At 39.9% G+C, this 17,160-nt stretch overlaps 1 protein-coding gene across 1 annotated transcript in view; it reads right to left on the bottom strand.

Annotated features, from left to right (window-relative positions):
* SPAG17 (sperm associated antigen 17) overlaps nucleotides 1–17,160 on the bottom strand; it is a 235,476-nt gene that overhangs the window by 135,054 nt on the left and 83,262 nt on the right. The window contains exons 8-15 of the mRNA XM_043875734.1: nucleotides 16,894–17,055; nucleotides 13,980–14,085; nucleotides 13,673–13,785; nucleotides 8,661–8,798; nucleotides 8,459–8,572; nucleotides 7,699–7,849; nucleotides 1,282–1,509; nucleotides 1,008–1,199 (exon numbers count right to left, since the gene is read on the bottom strand). Of these exons, the coding sequence (XP_043731669.1) occupies nucleotides 1,008–1,199; nucleotides 1,282–1,509; nucleotides 7,699–7,849; nucleotides 8,459–8,572; nucleotides 8,661–8,798; nucleotides 13,673–13,785; nucleotides 13,980–14,085; nucleotides 16,894–17,055 (1,204 nt within the window). The remainder of the gene's footprint in view (nucleotides 1–1,007; nucleotides 1,200–1,281; nucleotides 1,510–7,698; nucleotides 7,850–8,458; nucleotides 8,573–8,660; nucleotides 8,799–13,672; nucleotides 13,786–13,979; nucleotides 14,086–16,893; nucleotides 17,056–17,160) is intronic.

The raw sequence follows: 17,160 nt of genomic DNA, 5'->3' as shown, positions 1-17,160 counted from the left end.
GAAAAACAAGGGTTGAAATAATGAGGACTTACTCGACAAATAATAAATGCGAGAGAGGATGTGGAGAAAAGAGAACCCTCCTACACTGTCGATGGGAGGGGAAATTGGTAAATAAACCCACTATGGAGAATAGTATGGAGGTACCTTATAAAACTAAGACTAGTTACCGTATGATCTGGCAATCCCACTCAGGCATACTATCTAGGCAAAACTATAATTCAAGAGATACATTCATCCCTATGTTCATAGCAGCACTGTTCACAATAGCCAAGACACGGAAGCAACCTAAATGTCCATCAGCAGATGAATGGATAAACAAAACGGATAAACAAAACACCCATATATGCCCATATATACGTATACACAATAGATACATACAATATACACACAATATATACACCCATATATAATATACACAGTAGAATATTACTCATCCATAAAAAGTATGAAATAATGTCATTTGCAAAACACTGATGAACCTAGATTATCACATTAAGTGAAATAAGTCAGACAGAGAAAAACAAATATATAATGTAACTTAAATGTGGAGTCCAAAAAATGATGCAAATGAATTTATTTACAAAACAGAAATAGATTTCCAATGTAGAAAAAGAACTTGGGGAGACAAGGATAAATTAGGAGTTTGGGATCAACAGATACATACTATTACATATAAAACAGATAAACAGCAAGGACCTACTATATAGCACAGGGAACTATATCCAGTGTCTTGTAATAACCTACAATGCAAAAAATATGAAAAAATATATGACTGAATCAATCTGTTGTATACCAAAAGCACTGTAAATCAACTCTACCTCAATAAATTTTTTAAAAAAATGAGTAGTTACCGAATAACAGTAACAAAGTTTAATTAATAAAACAAGATGGACCATTTTTTCAACTGAAATAGGGAGGCATTTAAATTCAAATAATGTATTTTGAATTTTTTTGGTTTATACATTCTGTATCAGTATCTATACACACACACACACACATTTGCTCACCCAGAGTCTCAGGTTGGAGCTGAGACTTCAAGTTTCTCTCATGCTCTATCGGTTCTCTATTATCAGAGTCTAAGGATTTCTTGTTACTACCAGGCTGATGATGATCTGATGGTTCTTTGTTGAGCTCATCATCTGGCATAGGTGTTGACCAATTCTGATTCAGAAATAAAATTCTGTCTTTGGTTCCATCATCTAGGCAGAGTAAAATACAATACTAGACAAATGGACAATCCTACAATGCAAGAATGCCTTTTGTTCCCTCCAGGCAGTGTACCTGTTTGCTGTTTGGCTTCTTGGGTATTCATTTTCATGACGTATTGTTGCCTTATCTGTTTAGCAAATCTGGAAGGGTTGTCCCATGGTATGTTGAATGTCTCAGAATCTGTCCCATACATCATCCTAGAACGCTTTAGATTCCCATCTTCATCAACCTCAGAGAGTCTCAGGCTCTCAAAAGTAAACACTTTGAAGGCTCGTTCTACTTCATTCCAGTTCAAGACTTCTGTAAGAAAGCAGACCAGTGCTTTTAGAAACACTTTTTTTTAAAAAATTTTTTATTTTATTTATTTATATTAGTTGGAGGCTAATTACTTCACAACATTTCAGTGGGTTTTGTCATACATTGATATGAATCAGCCATAGAGTTACACGTATTCCCCATCCCGATCCCCCCTCCCACCTCCCTCTCCACCCGATTCCTCTGGGTCTTCCCAGTGCACCAGGCCCGAGCACTTGTCTCATGCATCCCACCTGGGCTGGTGACCTGTTTATTACCACACAGTACAGGAGCAACAGAGGGGTCAGTCCACCAGAAAGACAAAAGAGTCACGCCATAATGCCTGTTGACCTGACTTTACACATGGGCACCACAATCACAGGCAACTCATAATGAGAAACTTATACAGTCAAGATATATCAAGATAATGCTCACAAACTGCTTCATAGATGAATGAATGTGAGGTGTCCAGACTGATACACATTGATTTTTCCAGAGTATTGGTTGAATATGTTTAAAACTTGTCATTTTTTCATAGAGAATAGACTTGTGGTTGCCAAAGGGGAGAAAGGTGAGGAAAAGATAGGTTGGGAGTTTGGGGTTAGTAGATGTAAACTATTACATATAGAATGGATAAACAACAAGGTCATATTGCATAGTACAGGAAACTATATTCAATATTCTGAAATGGAACAGAATGGAAGAGAATGTAAAAAACCAAGGTATATATGTATACAACTGAGTCACTTTTTCTGTATAGCAGAAATTGATACAACATTGTAAATCAACTACACATTAATAAATTAAGAAAATGTCATTTTAAGCAAAAGCATCTTTTGCTGCTGTTGTAATTTAACACAGAAATTACTCACTTGTGTCTAATATAGGCTGTTATGTTTAGTAGGCTTTTCTGTTCACTTAGGCTTAGAAAAGGCATGAAGTGAAGTGAAGTCGCTTAGTCGTGTCCGACTCTTTGCGACCCCATGGACTGTAGCCCAGGCTCCTCTGTCCATGGAATTTTCCAGGCAAGAGTACTGGAGTGGGTTGCCATTTCCTTTTCCAGGGGATCTTCCCAACCCAGGGATTGAACCCGGGTCTCCTGCACTGCAAGCAGACGCTTTACCATCTGAGCCACCAGGGAAGCCCTAGAAAAAGCGTCTTTCCACCCAATAAACTGGTACAGAACTTTTCATAACTTTATTTCAAAGGTTATCAGCCTTCAAGGGGCTATATTAATTTGTGTATTTAATATTTTATAGAAATTGTGTGTTCACTCACTCATGCACTCATTTCTGTTTTCTACATTCTAGGCTTTATACTCTACTACATATTTTTCTTTGCCTGACATTGAAAGAAAAGATTTGGTTCTGCACTTCAAAAGTTCAAGATAGAGAGGTAGGAGGTAGGTATTAACAAACAGTCATGGAATTCAGTGAGGGAAAGTGAAATGATAGGGACAGATCAAAGAATCTGAGGTCACCTCCATTTTTCCTCTCCAACAGAGAAGAGTATAGCGGGAAGGTTCCTTTTGGAAAAAACACAAGGAAATTCAGGAGAGAGACAGGAAAAAGGCAAAGGTGACAAAATTAAGTTTGTTCATTCATTCATTCATTTCACAAACATTTTTTGAGCACCTACTAGTTGTCAGTAACTTTAATAAAAGGACTACAGCAGCAAACATATCAGTGAACTCCTAACTTTACAGAGTATCTATTTTAGCAGTTGGGAACACAGAATAAACAGGTAATTGTATACTCTATCAGAAACAAGAAGAAAAGTAAAGCCAGATAAGGGGATAAGCAGTAATAATGACTGGGGAGGGACTTCTACTTTCTATAAAGTAGTCAGAGCAAGGGCTTCCCAGGTAGCTCAGATGGTAAAGAATCTGCCCGCAATGCAGGAGATGCAGGTCTGGTCCCTAGGTAGGGAAAAATGCCCTGGAGAAGGCAACAGCAACCCATTCCAGTATTCTTGCCTGGGAAATCCCATGGACAGAGGGGCCTGGTGGGCTATATTCTGTGGGGTCGCAAAAGAGTTGGACACAACTTAGCAACTAAACAACAACAAATATCAGAGCAGAGTCCTGTAAACAAGTAAAGCAAAAATAAGAAATAAGTGGGGGAGTCATACCACTATCTGGGAGCAGGGTGATGGAGGCAGGGGAGGGAAATAGCTAGTGCAGAGGTGGAGGCAGGTGTGTGATGGACTTGTCCAAGGAAGCACAGTGAGGTCAATGAGATAGAGTGGAGTAGAACAACGAGAATTAGACAGAGGATGAACTCAAAAGGTTTAGATTTTACTTTGAGGGAAATGGGTGATCACAAGAGGGTTTTGAGCCAAGAACGAACAGGATCTGACTAACCTTTTGGAAGGGTCATTCCTGCTATTATGTGAAGAAAAAACTAAACAAAGGGAAAACTTGGAGACCAACTGGAAAATTCCCGAAATAGTTCAAGTGAGAGGTGGTACCAGATTGGGCCGGGCTGGTAGTGAGAGATGTGGTGGGATTGGTTGTGGGGCATAAAAAAAGAACCAGGGATGACTTCAAAGTTTTGGTAGAAAAGAGTTGCTATTTACTGAAATAAAGAGCACTGTGAAGGAACAACTTTCAAGGAAATCAAGAATTTGGACCTATTAAGCATTAAGAAATCTGCCTGCAGTGCAGGAGACACCAGTTGGATTCGTGGGTCGGGAAGATCCGCTGGAGAAGGGATAGGCTACCCACTCACTCCCTTGTGGCTCAACTGGTAAAGAATCCATCTGCAATGTGGGAGACCTGGCTTCAATACCCGGGTTGGGAAGATCCCCTGAAGAAGGGAAAGGCTACCCACTCCAGTATTCTGGCCTGGAGAATTCCACGGACTGTATAGTACATGGGGTCGCAAAGAGTTGGACACAACTGAGCAACTCTCACTTAAACATGAAGAAGGATAAAAGAGGAAGGAGAGGTGGAGGAACAAGGGTTCAGGATGGGACATACGAGCAGGATGTGTATATGGGCAGTTTCAGTGATGGCAACAAAAATAAGAATCTTGTGTACTTTACAATGTGGGGAATAGAGCCAATATTTTATAATAAATATAACTGGAGTGTGACCTTTGAAAAATTGTATAAAAAAGAATATGTGTTACACATTTTTCTCATAAAAGACAAAAGTAAATGTTAGCATACTCATCATCCTCTTCTTATCCTTGGTTTCCTTTTCTTTTTAAACTTAATTATCTAGGAGGCTGTTCCATATCATGATAGAGATAGCCCTCCAAGTTATTAAGATACATGATCTTGTACCACACAGGTGTCTGATATTTTAATGAGAGCTTTTGATGGGATAGTTTGTTTCTAGTATTTTGCTACTGTGAAAAATGATTCAATAAATGTACTTTTTCATATTAAAAAAATTCCTGTGCTGTGTGTAGAACCAAGGTAGAGAGAGAATTTATCACAAGGCAGAAGGAGAAGAGCAGTGTGGCAGAAGAGAGGTAAAGGCCAGATGTTCTCAGGACACCAGGAAGAGGATGAATATGGAAAAATAGACACGACACACCCAGTACCACTAGGCTACACGCATTTCCATGAGGGGACAGCATGACAATATTAAAAATTTTGTTTCTTTTTTTTCAGTCTCTTCAATAAGTGGTGCTGGGAAACCTGGGCAGCTAATGTGTAAAAGAATGAAATTAGAATACTTCCTAATACTATACACAAAAATAAACTCAAAATGGGTTAAATACCTAAATTATAGACTAGAAACTATAAAACTCCTAGAGGAAAACATAGGCAGAACACTCTTTGGCATAAACGGCTGCAAGATCCTCTATGACACACCTCCTAGAGTAATGGAAATAAAGACAGAATAAACAAATGGGACCTAATTAAACCTAAAAGCTTTTGCACAGCAAAGGAAACCATAAACAAGATGAGACAACAACCCTCAGAATGGGAGAAAGTAATTGCAAACAAAGCAACAAAGGATTAATCTCTAAAATACACAAGCGATTCAAGCAATTCATGTAGTTCATTATCAGAAAAGCAAACAACCCAATCAAAAAATTGAGCAGAAGGCTTAAGCAGACATTTCTCCAAAGAAGACATACAGATTCATAGATACATGAAAAAATGCTCAACAGCACTCATTATTAGCAAAATGCAAACCAAAAGTACAAGGAGGTATCACCTCACACTGGTCAGAATCTGCTGCTGTTTAGTTGCTAAGTCATGTCCAGCTCTTTCTGCGACCCCATCGACTGTAGCCCACCAGGCTCCTCTGTCCATGGGATTTCCCAGGCAAGAATACTGAAGTGGGTTGCCATTTCTTTCTCCAGGGAATCTTCCTGACCCAGGGATCAAACCCGCATCTCTTGCATTGGCAGGCAGGTTCTTTACCACTGAGACATCGCCTCACACTGGCCAGAATGGCCAACACCAAAAAAATCTACAAACAATAAATGTTGGAGGGGATGTGGAGAAAAGGTAACCTCTCTTGCAGAGTTTGTGGGAATATTAATTGATATAGCCACTATGGAGAACAGTATGGAGATTTCTTAAACTAGGAATAAAACTACCATTATGACCTAGCAATCTCACTACTGGACATATACTCTGAAGAAACCATAATTCAAAAAAACACATGTACCCCAATGTTCATTGCAACACTATTTACAATAGCTAGGACATGTCCTAGATGTCTATCAACAGATGAATGGATAAAGAAGTGGTGGTGTATACACACACACACACACACACACACACACACACACATACACAATAGAATATTAGCCAGAAAAAGGAACCAATTTGAATCAGTTGTGAGGTGGATGAACCCAGAGCCTGTTATACACAGTGAAGTAAGTCAGAAAAAGACCTAATATCATATAGTAGTGAATACATATGGAATTTAGAAAAATGGTACTGATGAACCTGTTTGCAGGGCAGGAATAGGGATGCAGATGTACAGAACAGACTTGGGGACACAGCAGGAGGAGAGGGTGGGACCAGTTGAGACAGCATCATGGAAACACATACATCACCATGTGTTAAAACAGTCGGTGGGAAGCCGCTATATAACATAGGAAGCTCAATCCCGGGCTCTGTGACAACCTAGAGGGGTAGGATGGGGTGGGAGTTGGGAGGGAGGATCAAGAGGAAGGGGACATATGATACTTATGACTGATTTATGTTGTTGTATGAAAGAAACATACATCATTGTAAAGCTATTATCCTTCAGTTAAAAATTTTTTAAAATCTGGCTATTACTAAGGCTACTAAAATATGAAAAAAAGAAATCCAAGTACAAATATTTCATAACTTTCTTAGATGAAAGGAGAAGGAAGAATCTGCACATTTTTTTTAAAATCTAGGTCAAACCAAGACGTCTATGTAATTTCCTATTTCTTCTTATAAGCAGCAATATATCTGCCTATTGCTTCAGCTAGAAATAAGATTTGTGTTTCAGGAAATGATTGTCTTTATCTTAAAATCTCCATGAGCTCTGCAATAAGAAGCTGATTTTAGATATTTTTAATGACCTTCTTTCTAAAGAATAGACAACACACCTTCCTATTGTGAGAGATGAACTGGAATTAACACTTAGCATATGGCTCAGTGAGTAAAGAATCCACCTGCAATGCAGGAGACACAGGAGACACGGGTTCAATTCCTGGGTCGGGAAGATCCCTTGGAGGAGATATGGCAACCCACTCCAGTATTCTTGCCCGGGAAATCCCATAAACAGAGGAGCCTGGAAGGCTACAGTCCAAAGGGTCTCAAGGAGTCAGACACCACTGAACACACATGCACACACACCACACCCAGGCATACACACTACACCCACAAGGGGTGCTCTCAGTTCTGCCCTCAACTAGGATGGGGACTACTATGTCATCTCCAATCATGTTAATGAGTAGACGGGGCGAGGGGGTGTTGGGAAGCAGGGAGGAGGAAGAAAGAAGGGGATTACTCTTGTCGTAGAAACACAGTGGAATGAAAACCCAGGGCATCAAATTGAAGAATGTTATAGTTATCATCCTGTTGTTAATGACATTATTCAAAATAAAAAGAAACTGTAGTTAATCAAAATACTCCACAGCCTCTGAAAGGACAACAATAAAAATCTTTTTGCAGATGGGGGTATAATCATTAAAGGCACACATGACCGTAAATGAATGAGTTTAAGCTACAATGAAGCAATGTACTCACCATTTGTACAAAAGTGCATGAGCTCATGAATTGTAGCTAGACGTTTCGTGCTATTCCATGGCGGGGGCAGAGGGAATTTAAGGAATTCCCACAGTGGCAACTTGGACTGCATCTCTTGTTCAATTTGAACTGGATCAAAATTCTTTAGGTCCTGATGAAAAAGAGCAATGTGACAGAAGACGTTAAAATAAGCTGTCAACTGCCTTATGCATATGGAGAAGGCAAAACTTGATACCTTTGCTCTCATTATCTGGGAACAGGGGAAATCAATGGTAATTGGGGAAGACAAACTGTTGGTGTTTTGCTGAAGGTCAAAAAAGCTACTTCTCACTTTGCCAGAGATTCTTGGTGCACAGAAATGATGGATTCCTTATTCACAGTGACAAACTGCCAAAGTCTCAAATATATTCCTGCCTCCCTCCTTAGATTCTTTTCTTGCCACCACTAGTTTTTTTTTTTTTTTCTTTCATATTAGCAGATATATAAAGCACATAACTGTTAGGTTTTAATACATATTTGGTGTAGTTGCAATGAATTTAATGGTTCATTGGTTCTCAATATGTGGGCGGGTTTTCTTTGCTGGTATACTTTTTCCTTTATTCATGTCCATTTTCCAAGATCTTACTTTGCAGGTGTCTACTTTGTAGATTACATTTAATTAGCATTGGTAAAGCTGTCCAATTAAGATTTCTACAACTGAATAATCACAAATGAGCTTTCTTGCATCAGTTATCCTCTGGGTAACCTGGTCAATTATTACCTTTAGCACGTACTTCCTGTGGGCGTGGGCATCGTGATAGTTAAGCAGGAGAGGGCCTGTGGGCACTGGTTCGCTTTCATTTTCTTCTTCAGATAAGAATATTTCACGGAGATTCTATTCAGATTAAAATAGTAATGATTTTAAGAGAGAAGTCATACTTTTCAAAGCATGCACACTTTTTGGATTTCTCGTACCATCTGACCTTTTTCTCCCTCTCTGTCAGACAGAGAGAGGGCAGGATGGATACGATGTGAGCTGCTATTCTGTAGTCCAACCCGTCTGCCCTGGGAGGCGGCTCCACCAGACTTGGTGGGACAAGATCTTCTTCACTTGCCACAACCTGTTGATATAAAGAGTTGGGAGGAGAGAAAGTCACTCAGTTGTGTCCGACTCTTTGCGACCCCATGGACTATATACAGTCCATGGAATTCTCCAGGCCAGAATACTGGAGTGGTTAGCCTTTCCCTTCTCCAGGGGATCTTCTCAACCTAGGGATCGAACCCAGGTCTCCCACATTGCAAGCGGATTCTTTACCAGTTGAGCCACAAGGGAAGTCCTAGAATGAGTAGGACTGGAATGAGTAGCCTATCCCTTCCCCAGCGGATCTTCCCAACCCAGGAATCCAACCAGGGTCTCCTGCATTGCAGGTGGATTCTTTACCAAGTGAGCTATCAGGGGAAAGTTGGGAGGTATTAGTTTTAATGGTCAGCTCTTTATCAATATTTATGTATTTCCTTTGCTTTTAGTAAAAAGAAGGCAGTTTCTACCCAAAAGTATGGTGATTACACAAAGTGGCAGTATAATTAACCAGTGACTACCAAAATAAAAGGGATAGTGTTTATAACCTATATATTGAAGTAAAATTTTAATGCATGTATTAGAATAGACAACACAAAATGCAAATGCTAAAAAGGAAAATTTACCATAGTAGAAATCAAAATAACAATATTAATATATATTTTTAATGATTCACTCTTTCTCTTAAAGCACTCAAAACCTTGATTTCATATCTTTGGATTCAATAAATATTTATTGATTGCCTACCACATACCAAGCATGTGTAGGGCACTTTCACATACATTATCTCATTTAAGCCTCACAGCAATATTGCTGAGTAGGTATTATTTCCTATTTTACATAAATGGAACTAGGGTGAGTGAAATTAGGTGCCTGGCCCTAATTAGTAGTTCAAAAACTAATCTGGACTACTAAAAAGTAGTCCAAAACTACTTAGTGGGTGGAACTGGGGGTTCAGGTTAAATCCCCAAGATAGAAAAGTTATAGACAGTGAGATCAGTTAAGGGTAATATTCCCCTTTTTATGGGGAAAGTGAGGTCAAGAAATATCGATTGTCTTGTTCAATTTTACGTGGTAAGCAAAAAAGTTGAAATGTAATCAAGATAGGCACCTAATTTATAATTGTTCTCTTCACCTTAAATACAGAAATCACCCTCTGATTTCACACCCCTCTGCAGGACTTCTCAACCTTGAAACTTAAGGCATTTGGACTAGATGCTTTTTGCCATGGGGGCTAACTTGTGCACTATATGGAATGTTTAGCAGCATCCCAGGCCTCAAGCCATTTGGTGCCGGTAGAACACCTTCAACTGTGGCAACCAAAAGTATTTCCAGACGTTGCCAAATGCCCCCTTTGAGGTAACTCCTCCTGTTGAGAACAATAGCAAAACAGTCTTACATTCTTACTGTTTATCAACACCTTACTTTTCAAAGAGTCACTCCTGTCTCCACTTCCTCTCTTCCTACCATCTCTTGGACCCACTCCAATCACAAAAGACCATACAGAACTGTTCCAAGTCTGAAATATTGAAAATTCTAATATTCCCTCTTAGAATATCCCACCCAATTCCTCTTATATTTTAATTCTTCATCCCTTTATTATTAAGCATGTGTTCAGCCAACATGTATCTTTTATTGGAGTCTAGGTGTCAGGCACTGAGCTCATTAGCTGTCTGTCACCTTTGGTACCTGGAAAACAGTAGATGGTTAATAAATGTTTGTTGCTCTAAGTTGAAAAAAATAAGGAAGACTAAGATAAATGATACTATAAGCTCTCTAGGGCTGTTGAACTTTTACAAATGTATTGACATAATAAAATACTGATCTCAAAGCGTTACAGGGTAATTAAAGGCAAATAAACATAAGTGTATTTACCTAATTGGTTAGAAAACTAAAGCAGTCAACAAACAAAATATATAATGGAGGTAAAAGAGATGATAGAGTCTAAAAATATTTTAATATTCAGGGAGATAAAGGAATATGTTGCATACATGAAGCAAGAACAATAGGCAGTTATAAGGGAAATTAAAGAATTTATAATTTTAAAAAGTTACTGTTGAAACAAAATTTCAATAGCAGACCAGACTCCATGGAAAAATTAATTAGTTGGAAATCTTAAGCTGAAATTCTCAAAGGGGTAAAGTTGCAAGAAAATTTCAAATACATGGAGGAAAAAAACCAGAAATTCCAACATCCATCTAATAATAAGTGTGTGTGTGTGTTCAGTTACGTCCAATTCTTTGCAACACTTTGGACTGAAGACTGCCAGGCTCCTCTGTCCCTGGGACTTTTTGGGCAAGAATACTGGAGTGGGTTGCCATTTCCTCCTCCAGGAGATCTCCCTGACCCAAGGATCAAATCCGCATCTTCTGCATTGCAGGCAGATTCTTTGTTGCTGAGCCATCAGAGAAGCCCTAATAATAATTAGGATAAATAAATAGAAATGATATTTGAAGACATAATTGAACAAATACATATTGTGTCTACTACGGGTTAGGTGTGGTTATTGCATCCTGAACAGAGAGCAATAAACAAGACTAGATTAAGGACTTCACTGGCAGTCCAGTGGTTATGAGTCTGCCTGCCAGTGCAGGGGACATGGGTTCAATCCCTGGTCCGAGAGGATTCGATATGCCTCAGGACAATTAAGCCCACACACCAAAACTCCTGAGCCCATAACTCCTGCACACTATAGACCTCATGCTCTGCAAATAAGAGAAGCCACTGCAATGAGAAGCCCATGAACTTCTACTAGAGAGCAGCCCCCACTCGCTGCAACTAGAGAACACCCACAGGCAGCAATGAAGACAGCACAGCTGAAAACAAATAAAAGACTAATTTAGGTCCCTGCTTGCATGGAGCTTACATTCTAGTGAGAAGAAGAAAGACATAAAGCAAATAAACCTATTTTTGAAAGAGCAGTTGTTGTAAGAAAGTAAAATAAGCTGAAGTGGTAGAGAGCATTTTTTGTTGTTGTGGGCTTTCTTTAGACCAAGTGGTCAGAGAAAGCCTATCTCAGGAGCACTGTGTTCTCTGGGGATTGAATGACAGGGAGTATCCAACAGGCAGACATGTGGGAACAAAATTTTCCAGGAAGAGAAGTTAGAGTGAAAACACTAAGGTAGAATTAGTGTATGTAAGGAAAAACTAGAAAGCCTATGTAGATGACCAATAGTATAAGTGTGAGTGTGGTGGGGGGCAGGAGATGACAGAAGCAGCCTAGAACCGTATTTTTAGGGTCTTTATGGATCAGCATAAGGAATTTTGATTTTACTCAGAATGTTATCAGAAACCAAACTTTAATCTTTTCAGTCATAAAGACAATGATAAAACAAATCCATATCTACACACAGCCTTGTGTTATCAATTATAAAAAGAAAACTCTAATAGCTGCCAGAATGAAAAAATAGATTACCTATAAAGGAAAATATTCATTGGAAGGACTGATGCTGAATCTGAAGCTCCAATACTTTGGCCACCTGATGTGAAGAACTGACTCATTGGAAATGACTCTGATGCTGGGAAAGACTGAAGGCAGGAGGAGAAGGGGACAACAGAGGATGAGATGGCTGGAGGGCATCACTGACTCAATGGACATGAGTTTGAGCAAACTCAGGAAGATAGTGATGGACAGAGAAGCCTGGTATGGTGCAGTTCATGAGGTTGCAAAGAGTCAGACATGACTTAGCAACTGAACAACAACAACAATAAAGGAAAAAGTATCTGATTGATGTCAGACTTCTTATCAGCAACATGAGAAGGAAGACCACACAGAGCAATGCTATCAAAATACTTTTCCACGTAGACTGATAAGATTCAAAAGCAGTTTCTGTCACTTACTACTTGGACAAGTTACTTAACCTTTTTTATGCCTCAGTTTCCTTATCTGCAAAATGGGAATAAAAATGGTTCCTACTCCCTAGGGTTGTTTCAAGAATTAAATGAGCTAATAGCAAACTTTTCTCAAATGCATATACAGCACTCATAAGAACTGACCATGTGTACCAGGTCACACAGGAAGTCTGGGAAATTAAAAAAAAAATTTTAACACCCAGATCATGTTTACCAACCATCATGAAATAAAATTAGAAATGGACAATAAACAGTGGAAATTAAAAGACTTAGAACTGAGTACTTTGAATGCATTATGATGTGTCCAAGAAATACTCAAAATGCATAGGCTTAAGTAAAGTGAAATAGAAAGTAAACCAAGTGAACTTTCAATTAAAATGAATCGCTAAATAAACCAAAGAAAGTAGGAAGAAGGAAATACTAAAGACAAATGAAGAAATTAGTAAAGTAAAAAGGAGTGGATCAATGAAAAAAACGCTGTTCTTTGAAAAGACCAACAATCAATAAACCATCAACATCCATGATCAAGAAAAGAGGGCACTAAAAAATAACATCGATCATAGGGAAGGAACATAACTGATACAGAGAGAATTTTTAAATGTATATTAGTGAATAAAGAGCTTCTAGGATATTGAAAACACAAATAAAATGGACATTTATTTAAAAAGATGAATGACTAAAACTGGCCTCAGAAACAGAAAAATCTGATTAAATCTACAAGAGTAAAAGAAACTTTAAATGCAGTTGAAGACCATTAACCACCCTGTCCACCTGCCCAACTCCTCTCTCTTTCATTAAAATGACACCTGATAGTATTTAAACATATGCCTACCACAACTTCAGGGTATGTTATATAAATGGTTCCAGAGCATAGCAAAAGAAAGAGGACTGAAGCTCATAAGAAAATTTTAGCTTTATCTAAAATGTCCTAATCTTTGTAAAGGAGAATGCATTCAGGCATTACAAGCCTATTTTTAAAATAGTTTTTTAAAAAAGAAAGGGAGGTGAAGTACCTGACTACACGTCGCCCACCGGGGAAGAAAGTTCCAGGATGTATCCACTTACCTGTTCCAGCATACAGTGCAGTATCAAGGGCACAGAAATGAATTCTTCTGGAATGGGATTCAGCAAATCGTTGTAGTATCTCATGTCTACTTCATTTGTGATGGTGGAAGCCACTGTAAAAGATACAAAATATTGTGGTTCAGTTAAAACGTGCTCTCCATTTCTTCCACCCACAGATTCAAACTCTGATCATGCCCCGATAAACGCAGGAGCTGGGGGTGGAGGGAGGTGTGACAGCAACATGGAGGACAATCATTCCCTAAAGCACCAGCTCCTGACGCTGATTCTCCGGCTGCTCCATACATGCCTGGTGGGGGTGGTAGCAGTGTTGGTGGAGGAGGAGCTGGGATTTGTGGCTCTTCATATTGTTGTGTTTTCTTCTTTCCAGGGATTGTGACAACAGGTTGTGGAGGCTAAAAGAACAATTAAAAAGGAACAATTGAAACATCCAGTTGAGAGATGCTTTCATCCAATGCTGGTATGATGGGATTTCGATGGGATTCTGAGGTTGCATGATTCTGTTCACACCACAAAATCATTTGCTAATATGAGGGTCAAATAAGCAAATTTGGTCCACAGAAGGAAAGAAGTTAATGGGTATGGAGATTTCTCAGTTTTTTCCTAATAGAACCCACTAAGCAATGGAACTCCAGTTGAACTATTTCAAATCCTGAAAGATGATGCTGTGAAAGTGCTACACTCAACACGCCAGCAAATTTGTGAAAACTCAGCAGTGGACACAGGACTGGAAAAGGTCAGTTTTCATTCCAATCAAAAGGAAAGGCAATTTCAAAGAATGCTCAAACTATCGCACAATTGCACTCAGCTCACACGCTAGTGAAGTAATGCTCAAAATTCTCCAAGCCAGGCTTCAACAATCCATGAACCATGAACTTCCAGATGTTCAAGCTGGTTTTAGAAAAGGCAGAGGAACCAGAGGTCAAATTGCCAACATCCACTGGATCATTAAAAAAGCAAGAGAGTTCCAGAAAAACATCTATTTCTGCTTTATTGACTACGCCAAGGCTTTTGACTGTGTGGATCACAATAAATTGTGGAAAATTCTGAAAGAGATGGGAATACCAGATCACCTGACCTGCCTCCTGAGAAATCTTTATGAAGGTCAGAACTGGACATGGAACAGACTGGTTCCAAATAGGAAAAAGAGTACATCAAGGCTGTATATTGTCACCCTGCTTATTTAACTTATATGCAGAGTACATCATGAGAAACACTGGGCTGGATGAAGCACAAGCTGGAATCAAGATTGCCAGAAGAAATATCAATAACCTCAGATATGCAGATGACACCACCCTTATGGCAGAAAGTGAAGAACTAAAGAGCCTCTTGATTAAAGAGGCTTCAAGCTCAACATTCAGAAAACTAAGATCATGGCATCCAGTCACATCACTTCATGGCAAATAGATGGGGAAACAGTGGCAGACTTTTATTTTTTTTTGGCTCCAAAATCACTGCAGATGGTGACAGCAGCCATGAAACTAAAAGACACTTACTCCTTGGAAGGAAAGTTATGACCAACCTAAATAGTATATTAAAAAGCAGAGACATTACATTGCCAACAAAGGTCCATCTAGTCAAGGCCATGGTTTTTCCAGTAGTCGTGTATGGATGTGAGAGTTGGACTATAAAGAAAGCTGAGCACAGAAGAATTGATGCTTTTGAACTGTGGTGTTGGAGAAGACTCTTGAGAGTCCCTTGGACTGCAAGGAGATCCAATTAGTCCACCCTAAAGGAAATCTGTCCTGAATATTAATTGGAAGGACTGATGCTAAAGCTGAAACTCCAATACTTTGGCCATATGATGTGAAGAACTGACTCATTTGAAAAGCCTCTGATGCTGGGAAAGATTGAAAGTGGAAGAAGGGGACAACAGAGGATGAGATGGTTGGATGGCATCACCAACTCAATGGACGTGAGTTTGAGTAAACTCCGGGAGTTGGTGATGGACAGGGAGGCCTGGCATGATGCAGTCCATGGAGTCGCAGAGAGTTGGACACAACTAAGCAACTGAACTGAAGTCATTACCAGGAAAGGGATGGGAAGATGGGGCACCAAGAGTCAAGATTTTCTTCCCTAGGGTGACTCAGAATCATGCCATTCTCCCTCTGAGAATCCTTGAATGGTTTCCATTGCTTTCAGGATAAAACCCAAACTCTTGAACTCAGCACCGAAGAACATCCTGGCTCCCACCTTTCCAGCTTTTGTTGCTGTTCTCCACTCTGTACGTATGGCCTGGAAGCACTGCCCACCATGTGGTGTGGTTCTGGCCATAATACTTCTTTGTTTTGACCTCCTTTTCTTTGTAACGTCTTTGCCCCTTTCTTGAGAGTACCACCCTGTCCCTCTCCCCAACCAGGGTTTACCCAGGCAATTCATCCTCAGCCTTCAGCCGATCACTTACTCTGCCTGGGAAGGCCTTCTTGATTTCCATCTCTCTAACCTCCTCTGCTCAGGAGCAGGTTAGGTGCCATATTTATAGCTTCTCCTGAAACCTCAGCTGACTATCCTCCCAGCACTCATCATGCTAAATTGCAACCACCTTTGACTTGACTGCCGTTCCCTTTAAAGCTTAACCTCAGTGAGGAGGACAGTGGGTGGATAATGTTCATTATTGTATTGCCAGCCCCTGGTACAGTGCCAGCACAGAGTTAAATAACAATGGTTGGGCTTCCCAGGTGGTGCTAGTGGTAAAGAACCTGCCTGCCAAGGCAGGAGACATAAGAGATGTGGGTTCGACCCCTAGATGGGGAAGATCCCTTGGAGGAGGGCATGGCAACCCACTCCAGTAATCTTGCCTGGAGAATCCCATGGGCAGAGAAGCCTGGCAGGCTAGAGTCCATGGGGTCTCAGAATCGGACACTACTGAAGGGAGTTAGCATGCACATAAACACGGTGATTAAGTTATCAATAGCCCTCCTGGTTCCAGATGTTGTTTTTTGCACCATGGCTGAAAAGCAGGTTCTATCATCCCCTCTGTGTGTGGTAGGTAGTTGGGGAGCTTCATAAAGTCCTCACCATATGGATACCTTTAATACTGTGCCTGGGGTCCTTGATCCCACCCTTACCCGTTAAACAGCAGCAGGCAGAGTCCCCTTGCTACCAAGATTTGTGATCTTTTTCTTCGTATGTTTTATAAATGTGAAAATTAAGTTGTTCAATGAATCGTTCGGCCCATTAAAGACACTCCAGAATGTGCCTACCTCAGGAACGAACGTCACTTCAAAGACAGGCTTCTCACTAACCACCTGCGGGACGTTAATAAGCTGCATGCTGTCCAAATAGTGCTCATGCTGCCTTTTCCAATCCAGGGTGTCGTACATCAAACAGGCAACATTTTCAAAGATTTCGGTGCCCAATTCCAGCTACGGGCGAGAATTAACGACAATTAGTTCTTAGCTTGATATTGTTGGAATCAGATGTATGGTTGTATCTCCCATAAAGCTAAACCTATGATTTTCACAGGGAAG

The sequence above is a fragment of the Cervus elaphus genome, chromosome 20 (genome assembly GCF_910594005.1).
Source record: "Cervus elaphus chromosome 20, mCerEla1.1, whole genome shotgun sequence".
In the NCBI taxonomy this organism is placed as follows: domain Eukaryota; kingdom Metazoa; phylum Chordata; class Mammalia; order Artiodactyla; family Cervidae; genus Cervus; species Cervus elaphus.
Note: the sequence above shows the minus strand (reverse complement) of the source record. Positions and strands in the feature narration are given on the sequence as shown.